Source organism: Miscanthus floridulus, chromosome 12 (genome assembly GCF_019320115.1).
Source record: "Miscanthus floridulus cultivar M001 chromosome 12, ASM1932011v1, whole genome shotgun sequence".
Taxonomy (NCBI): domain Eukaryota; kingdom Viridiplantae; phylum Streptophyta; class Magnoliopsida; order Poales; family Poaceae; genus Miscanthus; species Miscanthus floridulus.
This window is the reverse complement of record NC_089591.1, coordinates 83,347,148-83,361,514: the sequence shown is the minus strand read 5'-3', so window position 1 is coordinate 83,361,514 and position 14,367 is coordinate 83,347,148. Positions and strand designations below refer to the sequence as shown.

The window sequence follows — 14,367 nt, the reverse complement described above, 5'->3', positions numbered from 1 at the left end:
GTCACCCTGTGTGAGGGGTTTTTGGGGATTAGTCCCCACTTCGACCTATGGTGGTACTTCTTCGCCGTCACCCTCCTTAAGAAGCGGGAGAAGAGGTAGGAGCTAAGCATGCCGATGGGATGCGCCGGCATTTAGCTCCACAACAACCGGGTAAATGAATACCCACCGATGCGTCTGTTGACCTCCAACAAGTGGTGGCATTTGCATTGGTTCTACGTCAAGGACAACGCAGCCGCCCCCTTGCCAGCGTTCACTGGATGCCTCATCGAAGAGGTCCCGGAATTGTGGAGGAAGTGGGGTTCCCGGATAAAGACAAGAAGAAAATCCAGGACCATCTCGCCGTCATTCGAATTCTGAAGGAGAGGGGCGTGAAGGGGTCGAGGATCATCGGCGCCTACCATATGTGGAGAGTGGCGTCGCTGATGAGGTGCACACTTCCCCTGCACATGATGGCGCCCAGAGCGTCACTCGATGGGACGGCGCTCGCCGAGGGAGCGCTCTCCCCCTCCGAAGTGGCGCAACGCATCAAGGTGGTGATGGAGCCTTCGCGTGATGACGATGGCTCCATCCTCGATTTCGTGTATCCGATGCCGGGGCACCCTCCGATGTGGCTGGAACCAGGGTACATTGCTTTTGTAAGTTTTTCTTTCCTCGTGCCTCCTTTTTAATTGAATTCCTGACCCCTTGAAGCTGATATCGAGATAGGGGGACCAGCCAAAGAAACTCGCCCTCGTGGATCACCTGGCTCCGCTGTCGAAGGACCCATTCATGGCGGTGGCCAACCACGCCGCGGTCGAGTGGCAGAGGAAGATGAAGGAGGTTGAGAGGGAAAAGAAGCAGCAGAAGTTGTAGGCAAGGGAGCGAGGAGAGGAGACTGACAGTGCTGACGATGATGAGGAAGATGACAAGGTAGTTGCTGATGCTGAGTGGGATGACCTAGAGAGTGAGGATACGCTGATAGGTACCCACTCATCTATGCAGGGACCCTTCCTGTTTCATGTGGGGGAAGTGAGTCTGTGAGGCCGACGGTGATGGGCCAAACCGTCGGCCCGTCCTAAGGACCAGTGGGAGCGAGCAGCTCTACCGCCACACCCGAGGTGCCATCGGAGGGGAGTGGCCCCACTGCCGCGCTTCAAGAGGCAGCAGGGGCGGGCGGATCTACCGCGTGCACCCAAGGTGCCGGTGGAGGGGGCGGCTCCGCAGCCATGCCCCAAGAGCTAATAGGGGTGGGTGGATCTATTGTCGCGCCCAAGGTGCTGACAGAGGGGGGTGGCCCCGCCGCCGCGCCCCCGGAGGCAAAGGAGGCGAGCCCCTCTACCCAAGAGCAGGGGGTAGGCTCAAAATGGTCCCGCCCCGATAAGGCGAAGCAGGGACCTAGGGGTTCATCCCCCAAACTGCCCCACCCAACAGCGCCGATGTAAGCCACCAGTTCCTCTACCTTTCTCTGTTTCTCTCTATTTTCATCATGACTCATGCTTTTGTGTTCTTGCAGCATCTTGAGGTGATGCGATTTTTTGGCGGTGGCGCCCAAGAAGAGCGTCGCCATTTAGGCAAGATGGGGGCCATTGGTTACTGCCCCATCGGCTAGTCAGGCGCCACCCGTGGTGGTGCTTGTGCCCTCGGCGGGTCATGCGAACGCTAGGGCTAAAGGAGCACCCTCGGAGGTCACCGAGCACCCAACGACGGAGGCGATTCCTCTGCCAACGTCGGGGCAGGCGGAGCTGCCGCTGGCGCATGTGGCGCCATCTATGGTGGGCATGGCGCCACCGATCGAGGCCTCACCGATGCAAATGGAGGTGGCCACGACCATGATGAGCCAAGCACAGCCAGACATAGCCGTGGTGGTGTTCGAGGATGTGGCACGATCCGTGCCATCGGCGACCCAGGTGACAACGCCCGACGTCGGCCGGACGTAGGGGGACATAGCCGAAGGGTCCTCGGGTGTCGTGGTGGTGGACCGGTGGTGGAGAGGACTAGCAGGGGATCACCCTTAGCCCTAATGTTGGGGGGCAGCCACTCTCCCACATGGGGTGAGTCGCTGCTCCAGTGGATGGATCCGCAAGACCCATCGTCGATACTCTTCTCGCTCGATAATGCTACCGAGAGCATAGAGCGGGAGAGTCTCAATGAAGGGATCTCGGCCATGATGGAAGTGCTAAACTAGGCCAGGGGCGTCCTACGCGACATCATCATTCCTACTGGCCGGGTATCTACTTAATCTCCCCTCTCGCTTTCCTCTTTCTTCATGTGTTTTTGTGTTTTGACATCGATCTTCTTTTTAGTCCCTTATCACTCATAGCCGGGAGAAATCCTAGTTCCTCCGTGAGTAGGAGTGGAATGGGACCGCCTCACCGAGGAGGCCAGGCTATGTGGAGATGTGAGTGCCTAGCCTGCTGCCACCCAACGGTGGGTGGCCGAGCTGACTCCCTTGGCCGAGGAGACGACCGGTCTCCAGCAGTGGGAGGCCGAGGCACGTTGGGACGCAGAGGATGCTGAGAGGATGTTCTAGGATCTATCGATGAGGTCACGGTAGGATGAGGAGGAGGCTGTTAGAGTCCGGAAGGAGTAGGACGAGCTACTATAGAGTGACGCTGAGGCCCACCAGCGGGCCCTCGACCTCCTGGCTAAGGTGGAGAAGGAGTGGGAACTCAAGCTAGGAGCTGAGGAGAGGTCTGTGGCCCTACAGCAGAGGGCAAGCCTAGACACCGAGGCGATAGCTTAGCTACGCAAGGAGCAAGACGAGCTATGCCAGACTATAGAGAGACATTGCTTGGAGCGCGGCATGGCCCGCGAGGAGCGCGACCAGGCTATCCGAGAGCACGATGAGGCGTGTTAGGGGGTCAGCTCCCTCTAGGCCGATCTTGGAACCACAGTGGCCGGAAGGCTGGAGGCCAAGAGCGTCTCTACCGGGTTGATCATAGAGCTTGCCGAGACGTGGGGGGTCCTTCAAACGGAGAGCGATGAGCACGATCTTCTGCGTGCTGGCGTCGGGGTGGTCTTCGATGACCTAGAGGTGGCACGACCGGAGGGAACCGGCTCGCTTGCGGCCTCTACTATCGTAGACATCACGGCGCGGGTGCGCCAGCTTAAGGAGGACGCTTTTCACGCTAGGATCACCCAAGGCTTTGTTGTTGCCTGCTCTCATTATGTGGAGAGCATTGACTTGGAGACAATGAGCCTCGACTTCATGCCTAGCTACGAAGCCTCCGAGCTGAATGAGATTGAGACAGCTGTGACTCCTATTGTACGGAACCTGGTGAACAGAATCAAAGACATAGTGCTCCCTCGGAGGGGATAGTTAGTCGAATGGGTCTGATAGACATTATCTGTAATATGTGGATAAGTGTCAATCCTTTTGTATCTTAAAAATAGATTCGTAATTTTGTTTCATTAGGCAAATTTGTAATTTCATTTCGTTTGATTGAACTTGCTTTCTTCCCTTTTTGTATTCGAAAAAGGGGCTCGTGCAATCCGACACTTCCGTCCGTTAAGACCGTAGGGCCCGAGGTGTGTAAGAGGGAAACTTCGATGATGCTGGTGAGCAAAGTTACCATAGCCATTGGGGCATGGTTTTTTTATAGTTTGATCAGGCATGCTCGGTTATTTGTTCCCACAAACCTTACCACTAACCTTAACATGACGAAAAGGTCTGACACAGCGACTGTTTCGAAAAAAGGGGGGATTTATACCTTTATTAGCCCCCGAGTGAGATCCGACCCCTTGCGGTTGCTAGGGATGGATGTCACTGGAGACCAAAGCGAGGATAGTAAAACTACTCTTGTATTCGCACGTACCCCTTCCTTATGATTTTAGCTATCGTTCTACGATTGTGCATTAGGTTTCCCCACAAGTCCAACCTTCCCCGAGCCCCCGTGCGTGGTAGGGATTCAGTCAAGGGTCGGCTCGCTTTTGTGACTGTCGCCCCGTTCGTGATTTTCGCAACCAGAGAGGTTGAGGCGACGTCACTTGCCTCGATGGCTCGAGTGACGCGCTTGATGAGCTTGCTAATGGAGGTGTTTGAACAGAATCATGTCCCATTTCTCGTGATAGGGTCGGCAAAGCCCTCGGTTGGCATTCTATTGCTCCTAAACCCACCTTCCAATAGATTCCCCCTCAATGGGGATTCTATGGGCTCAGCCAGAGGCTGGGTCGAACGAGAAGGTTGAGATAACCCTATCTGCCTCTATGCGGGTTGGGCGAAGGCCGCTGAGGCTCATCTATGTTTTTCTCCCCTGGCTCTTGTTCGATGTGAGGTGGCCTCGGTCCCATCGTGGGTCAGCCTTCGAACCTCGGTCTCTCGATCTTGGATCGGGAGGCTCGAGCCCCTGATCCCCTTGGGGTCTGATAGGGGTCGGTCATGATTCTTGCGTCACCCCGTCCTCAATTTTCATAATCGGAGGGGCTGAGCTAACGATACTTGCCTCAATGGCTCAAGTGTTGCGCTCAATGAGCTCGCTAACGGGCATGTTCGAGTGGAATCTAGGTCCGTCATCCGCTGATGGGGTCGGCAGAGCCCTCATGTGGCATTCCACTACTTCTTAACCCACCTCCTGCCATATGCCTGAGCCATTTGATAGGCTCGGGTAGCCCATTGTCCTCTCCTCGATGGAGATTCTATGGGCTTGGCTCAAGGTTAGAATCGAACGAGAAGGGTCGAGATGTCCTTGTCCGCTTCTGAGCGGGGTCGGGCAGGGCCGCTGGGGCTCATCTTGGTTTTTCTCCCCTGGCTTTGTTTGACATGAGGTGCCCATGAGCCCTTTGCATGCCGGCCTTCGAACCTCGGTCGGTTGCTGCTCATATCGAATGAGATGACCACCGCTTCGTGACACGACGCGAAGCATTGAGATGCAACAATTGCATATGCAACGCTTGGATGTATGGGATGAATGTATGATATAATGGAAACAAAGCAAGGGTTGGTGATGTTACCTCGGTGGCATGAGTGATGGGAAGCTCTTACCGAACATGTCCGTGCGGGGTTTGGGTCTAACGTTTGCGACGGGGCCGGTGTAACCTGCACGAGCATCCCAATTTTTTGTTTCTATCTCTTAGCAGTGATCCGAGGTGTTCGATCGACTCGGATGACCTGATAGCTTCTCCTTGATGGAGATTCCATAGGTAGGCCCCTCCATACCCTTCCTGAGAAGGTGGAGGTTAAGGTTTGGAGTGCGAAGGCAAAGACTGAGATCGCACTGGTGGAAAAAACACCATAGCCGCTGGGGCGTGGGGTTCTAGCAGTCCAACCAGGTTTACTCAAAGTTTGCGCCCGCACCTCATGCCTCTAGTTTTTAAACGTAAGGAGGGTCAGGCAAAGAGAATGTCTAAACGAGTAGACACTCTCGACAGCCCCTGAGCGATGTCCGTCCCCCTACCGTTGCTGGGGTTGGAGGCTCGGTTGTGAAATTGATATGTAAATTAAGTAAATAAGGGTGCTTATCTTTTATCGGCCATTTGGTTCCTCAACCCCGTCGCTCGGTGTTTGCCTGAGCCATCCGATCGACTCAAGAGGCCTGTTGGTCTCCCCTTGATGGAGGTTCCATCGTTGGGCCCTTCTAGGTCCTGCCTGGGAAGGCGAAGAGCCGCCTACATGCGACCACGCCTTGTTTCCTGCGCCCAGCGTGCTGTAGTGGTGGGCCATACCCAGGCCACATCCCATTTGACCAGGCGTCATCTTGTTGAGCAGGGTGCGTCCTATTGGTCAGGACACGTCCCATCAAATTCTCATCTACATTGAATAGGGGAAGGGAGAGGGTTTTTTGCCCCAATCCTTCGCCTTTCTCCAACTGCTGCTTCTCCTCCTTAAATAGGGGAATGGAGAGGGTTCTCGTCCTATTCCTTTATCTATTCTTGAGCTGCTGCCTCTCCTCCTTCTTCCTTCTCGCCAAGTGCATTCGTGCGTCGTGGCGGTTCCTAAGTGAGAGAGGGTAAAGCGAGGGAGAGAAGAACTCATAGATCCGTTCATGAATCTAGAGCGCGATGTCGAGCTAGAGTTCATCCAATGTAGATGAGATGGTGCTGGCTGCCTTCACCGAGAAGGGGCCGCTTCTGCCGAAGGAGGATGCGCACTAGAGGGTGCTGCACGTCGCTGGCTTTGTCACCGTCTATGAGGCCTTCGTCGGGATGGAGCCATACGTAGACTTCTTTTGATGAATCTTCTTTGGGCGAGTCTTGTTAGTGGGGAAGCCTCCTAGGACTGCGCCAATGGGGGGTTTCGCCCTTGTAGCCGCTCAGGTCGACTAGTTCATAAAGTTTGATGAGATGTCGGAGACATCCACCAGCCATGGCAGCCATACTTTGGTAGGCAGCGTCCCCATCCAAGAGCTGCCTCGTCTCGAGGTGCCATTGTTAGGGTTGTGGCTAATCACGATGGTGTAGTCCCCAAATGCCCTAGCGAAGACACCACGGTCACTGATGTGGTGCTCGATGTTGTAGATGACGGTACCCTCGGGGATCTCGTAGAGCGGTAGGACATTGGCGATGAAGAGCGTGGCGTGGCGGCCGTAGTAGATGAACTGGCCGATGCCACCAGGCAGCCACAGTAGTATTTAGAGTAGAAGTGGTCAGCAAATGTAACCGTTTAAGTTGTGGGGGAGCCACCATGTATATAATTTTTTGTATTCATGAATACATCAGTCCCTTTTCGTGATGAAATCACTTTGTAAGGGGAAACTTGTCCCATCCGTTTCCTGGCAATGGTCGTGCCATTTGGTCAATTCGGGCTACCTACTAAAACAAGAATTTCCTGCAGATATAAAGGATGTGGAAATCCCACGCAAGAATTTAGTTAAGCAGGGAAGTCAGGCGGCGAAACTTGTAACAAATGGACAAGCTTTCAAATTTTGTTACAGCAAACAACTTCTTATTTCTTCTCCCCTTTTTGTGTTAAAAAGGTTTAGCACATCTCGACCCTTTCTGTGGTTAAGGTCGCAAAAGCTCAGAGTGTGGGTGAGCCAATTCTAATCACGCTGGTGAGCAAAGAGACCGTAGCCGTCGGGGCGTGGATTTCCCGCAGTCCTACCAGTCATACTCAGGAATTGTTCCCGTAAGTCTAGATCCTAGGAATTAACGTGAAAAAAGAGGGCATGAGCAAAGAATGTTTGTTGAATAAATGAGCTCACATCAGCCCCCGAGTGAGGTCTGACCCTTTGCTATTTGTAGGGGTCAGATGTCATGAAAGATCGGGGATTTCGATAACAAAACTGATAAGAGAAAGTATATATTTATTTAGGGGTAAAAAAGACGTAGCTGCTCGATGTTCTAGGCATTGGTGAAGATCTCACCGTCAATGGTTTTGAGCTTGTAGGCGCCTGGACGAAGCACCTCCGCAACCATGTACGGTCCCTCCCATGGTAGAGAGAGCTTGTGGTGATCCTTGTTACTCTGGACGAGGCGAAGGACCAGGTCCCCGACGTTAAAGCCCATCCCCGCACTCATTAGCTATGGTACCATCGTAACGCCTCCTGGTACTTGGCTAAGTGGAGGAGGGCGACATCACACGCTTCATCTAGCTGGTCCATGGCATTCTCGAGGGTCACCTCGGCTCCCTGTTCATCGTATGCCTTTATCCTTGGCGCTCCATAGTCAAGGTCGGTTGGGAGGATGGCCTTGGAACCATAGACCATGAAGAAGGGTGTGTAGCTGGTGGCTCGACTGGGGGTTGTTCTTAGGCTCTAGAGTACTGAAGGAAGCTCGATGACCCAGCATGCACCAAATTTGTTCAACCGGTTGAAGATCCTGGGCTTGAGGCCCTGTAGGATCATGCCATTTGCGCTCTTGACCTGCCCGTTCGCTCGGGGGTACACGACGGTGGCCCAATCGACCTGTATGTGGTATTCATCACAGAATCGAAGGAACTTCTTATCGATGAACTATGTGCCATTGTCTATGATGATGGAGTTTGGTACTCCAAAGCGATGGATGATGTCGAGGAAGAACAGCACGGCTTGCTCAGACTTGATCACGGAGATCGGCCGAGCTTCTATCCATTTGGTTAACTTGTCTATGGTGAGTAGGTGTATCCTCCGAGCGCCTTCTTGATAGGTCCAAACAGATTGAGCCCCCCAACCATGAAGGGCCATGTGATGGAGATCATCTAGAGTGCCTAGGCTAGGAGGTGAGTTTGTCAAGCATAGTACTAACACCCTTTGTAGGTGCACACAATCTGCTCAGCGTCGGCTACTTCAGTGGGCCAGTAGAAGCCTTGTCGAAATGTATTTCCAACCAAGGTTCTAGGCATGATGTGATGACCGTAGACCCCACCATGGATATCACTCAGCAAGCACTTCCCCTACTCAATGGGGATGCAGCGCTGTAGGATCCCAGTATGGCTTCGTTTGTAGAGTTCACCCTCCACAAGAATGAAGGACTTGGTGTGGCGTGCGAGCCATCGAGCCTCTGCCTTGTCTGTCAGCAGTGCATCATGGAGTAGGTTGTTGAGGTAGAGTGTTCTCCAGTTGACCAGAGGGTTAGGCTCTATCGCTGGATCTTCTTCAAGCCCCATGACCTCAGGGTCGAACGGAGCCGTTAGTTGGTTAGCCCCTGAAGCTGGATTGGGCAGACCGTCATTGGCCTGTTCTGACCCTTCGTAGCACGCCGAGGGCTTGTGTTGGTCATTGGCGAAGACACCTGTTGGCATCGGCTCTTGGCTAGATGCCACCTTCGCAAGCATGTCGGCCGCCTCATTGAGGTGCCTCGAGATGTGATTGAGTTCGAGGCCGTCGAATTTGTCCTCCAACCGTCGGACTTCTCGGCAGTATGCAGCCATCTTGGCATCGTGATAGCTTAACTCCTTCATGACTTGGTCGATGACCAGCTGGGAGTCACCTCAGATGTTGAGGGGTCGGATGCCCAACTTGATGGCAATGCGTAGGCCATTGATGAGTGCTTCATACTTAGCCAACACCTAGGACTTGATCGCTGTTCGGGAGGCATACATAATGCTCTGATCCATCAACTCGAGTGCCCATTTTGTGGTTCTTCTTGTGGCGTCCTGGCTTTGGATGACCTCGTCGAGTGGAACGATGTCATGACCATCACTAGGTGTGACTCGAAGTAGTGGCGTAGCTTCCTTTTGGTGGTAAGGACGGCGTACAGGAGCTTCTGGATTTGGGAGTAGCGGGTCTTAGAGTCGGATAGTACCTCATTGATGAAGTACATAGGGGGCTACACTTTGAGGGCATGCCCCTCTTCTTCCTGCTCCACTACCAGGGTGGTGCTGACCACTTGCGTGGTGGCTAGTATGTATAGCAGAAGGGATTCTCCATCGGTTAGAGGAACCAAGATCAAGGCCTTTGTCAGAAGCAGTTTGACCATGTTGAGTGCCTCCTGGGCCTCGGATGTCCATTCGAAGCGGTTGGCTTTCTTCAAGAGTCGATAAAGGGGGAGACCTCATTCGCTGAGACGCGAGATGAATTGGCTAAGTGTGGTGAGGCACCCTGTGACTCACTATAAGGTCGAGATGGCGGACTAGAGGGGGGGTGAATAGTCCTTTCTAAAATTAATCGTGTTGGCTAACCAAAATAAGTGCAGAATTAAAACTATTGGTCTAGTCAAGACTACACCCCTTTATCTATGTTCTCTAGCACCTTCCAAAGATACTAATTAAGCAACAACGGTGCTGGGCTAGCTAGAGCTCACCTAACCAATTTTAGAAGTAAGGTCACACAAACCTATGCTACTAGTACTTTAAGCAACAAGGGAGCTCCTACACATGCTAGTAAGCAAAAGCACAAAGCCACCTAATACTCACTAACAATGATCAATAACAAGGCAACCAATGCTAAATTAGAGAGTGCAATTACTTAGCTACACAAACTAAGCAATGTGACTAACAAGGTCACACAAACCAAATTAGCCACGTAAGGGAGCTACTTCTATGCTACACAAGGAAGAAGGTAACTAGTAAGCTACACAAGCTAACTAATTATAAGAGCAACTACACAAGCACAATATATGCAAAAGTAATTATAAGCTTGTGTAACGAGGATGCAAACCAACAGGAAGAACAAGGTTGACACGGTGATTTTTCTCCCGAGATTCACGTGTTTGCCAACACGCTAGTCCTCGTTGTGTCGACCGCTCACTTGGTGGTTCGACGGCTAATTGGCATCACCCGCTAAGCCCGCACGTCGGGCACCGCAAAAACCTACCCCGAAAGTGAGGGTAGCTCAATGACATGCTCAACTAGAGTTGCTCTCCGTGGCTCCCATAGGGCGAGCACAATGCCCCTCACAAAGCTCTTCTTTGGAGCACCACACAAGCTTCTTGCGGGCTTCAACGGAGACCACCACCAAGCCATCTAGGAGGTGGCAACCTCTAAGAGTAACAAGCACCATCGGCTTGCAACTCGATCACCTAGTGCCACTCGATGCAACCTCATGATGCAATCGCACTAGAATCTCTCTCTCACACAATCGAATAATCACTATCAAGTATATGTGAGATGGAGGGCTCCCAAGCACTACTACACAAGCCACCAAGGCTCTAGTGTGCTCAGCTTCTGGCCCAAGGCTGACCATGGCTTCTATTTATAACCCCACAAACAAATAGAGCTGTTACCCCTTCACTGGGCAAAAGTCAGGATGACTAGACGCTCCGGTCCGATCGACCGGACACTGGACCTCAGTGTCCAGTCATGCGATGCATGCCACGTGTCCCCTTCTTCAAACGCTGTTCACTAGATCTCAATGGGCATCTGTTGACCGAACGCTCTAGCTTGAATTGATCGGACGCAGCAACCCCAGTGTTCGGTCGTTTCTAGTAAAGTACCAGACATGATTGGACGCGTTCGATCGATCGCAGTCAGTGTCCGGTCACTTCCAGCGCTAGTGTCTGGTCGATGACCGATGACTGCACGCTATCTGCCATCACTGACCGGACGCTGGAACCCAGCGTTCGGTGCACTTTATGAGACCCTATCTTTTCTGTCTAGTGCGCCGGTGGCACCGTCAGACTGTCCGCACTCTATGGGCGGACACTCCCTCGGTGGAGTTTCAAACCCTTCTTACCTCCGTTCCATCGCCGAGCTGATCCACATCAACTCCAACTTTATCTCCTTTGTAAATATGCTAACACCACCAAGTGTACACCACCATGTGTATGTGTGTTAGCATTTTCACAATTATTTTTCAAAGGATTAGCCACTCAACTTGCCATGCCACTCAATCCTAGCGACAATGCAAAGTTAGATCACTCGAGTGGCACTAGATGACCGATATGCAAATAAGTTTGCCCCTCTTAATAGTACGGCCATCTATTCTAAACCCGGTCACAAACTTCTCTACACACCTATGACCGGTGAAATGAAATGCCCTAGGTTATACCTTTGCCTTATGCATTCCATTCCATCTCCTCCAATGTTGATGCAACACATGCACCAACATGATCGATAATGATATGATCCACTTCATATCATCACGTGATCATATTGGTTCATCGATCTTTACTTCACTTGCTTTTCACCGTTATCTTCGCCCATCGGCACCAAGTCTTGCTCAAGCTTCACCGCCACGCGGTCCATCGCTCCAAAGCCTCCGACTTGCCCTTCATGCTTGCAACCGATCCATCAAGTCAAGTCTTGTCTTGATCTTCTGCACCTTGATCACATGACTCAATGTCATGTCTCATATGCAATGAGCTCCTTCATCATCACATGTGTGAGCTTTGCAACATCTCCAAGCCATTTTCATCTTCATGGCATATGTTGCTCACACATATGTACCTATGGACTAATCACCTGTGTATCTCACATACACACAATTAGTCCACTAGGTAGTCACTCAATTACCAAAACCACACAAGGACCTTTCACTCGCTGAACCCCCTTTATGTTTTGAATCGGGCCCATCCTTGTGATGGCTGAGATTTTCTCTGGTTGGCTTCGATGCCACGCTCGGAGACGATGAAGCCAAGCAGCATACCCCTCGGGACCCCAAAAACACACTTCTCAGGATTAAGTTTGATGCTATTGGCTCAGAGTTTTGCAAAGGTTTGCTCCAAATCGGCTACAAGATGGTCAACCCATTTGGACTTGACCATGATATCATCAACATAGGCCTCAACGGTCCGCCTGACAAGGTCCCCGAAGCATTTGAGCATACAGCGCTAGTATGTAGCCCTAGCATTCTTTAGTCCAAGCGGCATTGTGACGTAGCGGAACGATCTGAAGGGAGTGATGAAAGATGTCGCGAGCTGATCGAATTCTCTTCATCATGATTTGGTGGTACCCAAAGTATGCGTCAAGGAAGCAGAGGGTTTCACACCCCAAGGTAGTGCCGACTATTTGGTCTATGAGTGGTAAAGGAAACAGATCCTTTGGGCATGCCTTGTTGAGATCCATGTAGTCAACACACATCCTCCATTTCCCGCTCTTCTTTTGTACAAGGACGGGATTAGCTAACCACTCTGGGTGGTATACTTCCTTGATGAATTCGGCTGCCGAAAGCTTTGTGGTCTCCTCGTCGATGGTTCTACATTTCCCCTCGTCAAAGCGATGTAGGTGTTGTTTCACTGGCTTGGAGACTGGGTGGATCTTCAAGATGTGCTCGACGACCTCCCTCGGTATGCCTGGCATGTCCGAGGGCTTCCACACAAAAATGTCTTTATTGGCGCGGAGGAAGCCAACGAGTGTGCTTTCCTATTTGGAGGAAAGTGTGATGCCAATGCACACCACCTTACCCTTGGCGCTGTTGGGATCTATGAGGACCTCTTTAAAGTCCTTCGCTGGCTCGAAAGACCTGGTTGATTTCTTGGGATGGGGTGCTTCCTCGACAACCTCCTTCTTGATGGCTGCGAGCTCTCCGGAGGCGACAATCACCGCGGCATGATCGTAGCACTCGACTTCACACTCATAGGCACACTGAAAGGAGGTACCGATGGTGATGACTTCACCTAGGCCTAGCATCTTTAGTTTGAGGTAGGTGTAGTTGGGGACGACCATGAACTTCGCGTAGCATGGTCGTTCTAGGATGGCGTGGTAAGTTCCGGGGAACCCAACCACTTCAAAGGTGAGGGTTTCCGTCCAGTAGTTGGATGGACCCCTGAAAGTGACAGGTAGATCGATCTGCCCAAGTGACATGGCCTGCTTTCTAGGCATGATGCCATGGAAAGGCGCTCTGGTTGGCCTAAGGCACGCCAGGTCAATGCCCATTGCGTTGAGTGTCTCGGCGTAAATGATATTGAGGTTGTTGCCTCCATCTATTAGTACTTTAGTGAGGCGCTTCGGGCCAATGATTAGGTCAACCATGAGTGGGTATCTTCCTGGCTGTGGGACGCTCTACGGGTGGTTGGCTCGATCGAGGGTTATAGCGGACTCTGACCACCGGAGGAAGGCAGGCGTGGTCGGTTCGGTCACATAGACCGCACAGTGCATGATCTTCTGGCGGTGCTTGGAGTCGTAGGCCTCTGATCCTCCAAAGATCATGAGGCAGCCATCCGGTGTTGGAAAGCCATCGTCTTTCTCCTCGGTGTCGTCCATGGTGGGATCAGGGTCCTTCCTGTGCTCCCGTGCTCCCCTTTGTTGGAGCCTCTGGACAAGAACCGCCGCATGAGACTGCAGTCTTTGTAGAGATGCTTGATCAGGAAGGCATGGTTCGGGCATGGCCCTTCGAGTAGTTTTTCAAAATGGTTCGGAGTACCCTCCGTGGGCTTCTGACCACCCCTGCGGTAAGTGGCGGACACAAGCGAGCCTTCGTGTCGTTGCTTCTTGTTCTTCTTTTTGGCGAAACAATTAGAGGCGTCTTCGCCGACATCCTCATCCCGCTTCGCCTTGCCATCGAGGCAATAGAAGATCGCTCCGACTGCTTCTTCACCCAAGGCATGGCTGGTGGTGATGTCTAGGAGCTCCTTGGTGGCTCGTGGGCCCTTACGTCCTAGCTTGTGTACCAAAGACTCACAAGTGGTCCCGGACATAAATGCTCCTATAACATCGACGTCGGCGACGTTAGGGAGCTCGTTGCATTGTCGGAAAAAGCACCAGATGTACCCATGGAGGGTTTCTCCGTCCTTCTACCGACAGTTCTTGAGATTCCATGGGTTTCCAAGGGGCTTGTAAGTGCCCTAGAAATTTTCCATGAAGATCTCCTTGAGGTCCGACTAACTTTGGATTCTGTTGGGTGGAAGGTGTTCCAACCAGGTCCTTACCGAATCGGCCAGGAACAATGGAAGGTTGTGGATAATGAAATCATTATTATCCACACCACCGACTTGGCAGGCAAGCCGATAGTCTTTGAGCCATAGTCCAGGGTTTATTTCCCTAGAGTACTTTAGGATATTAGTTGGCAGTCGGTACCTTGGTGGGAAGACAGCGTTGAGGATGTGTCGACCGAAGACTTGAGGTCCCGACAGGCCAGGGCTCAGGCTTTGGTCCTC

The 14,367-nt window shown here is 52.2% G+C and overlaps 1 protein-coding gene across 1 annotated transcript; it reads right to left on the bottom strand.

Annotated features, from left to right (window-relative positions):
* Window positions 1–12,634: 12,634 nt before the first annotated feature.
* LOC136496267 (uncharacterized) lies at window positions 12,635–13,243 on the bottom strand. The gene has a single exon (XM_066491927.1). It carries the CDS (start codon window positions 13,241–13,243, stop codon window positions 12,635–12,637), a length of 609 nt encoding a protein of 202 aa, XP_066348024.1.
* Between the last annotated feature and the right edge of the window lie 1,124 nt (window positions 13,244–14,367).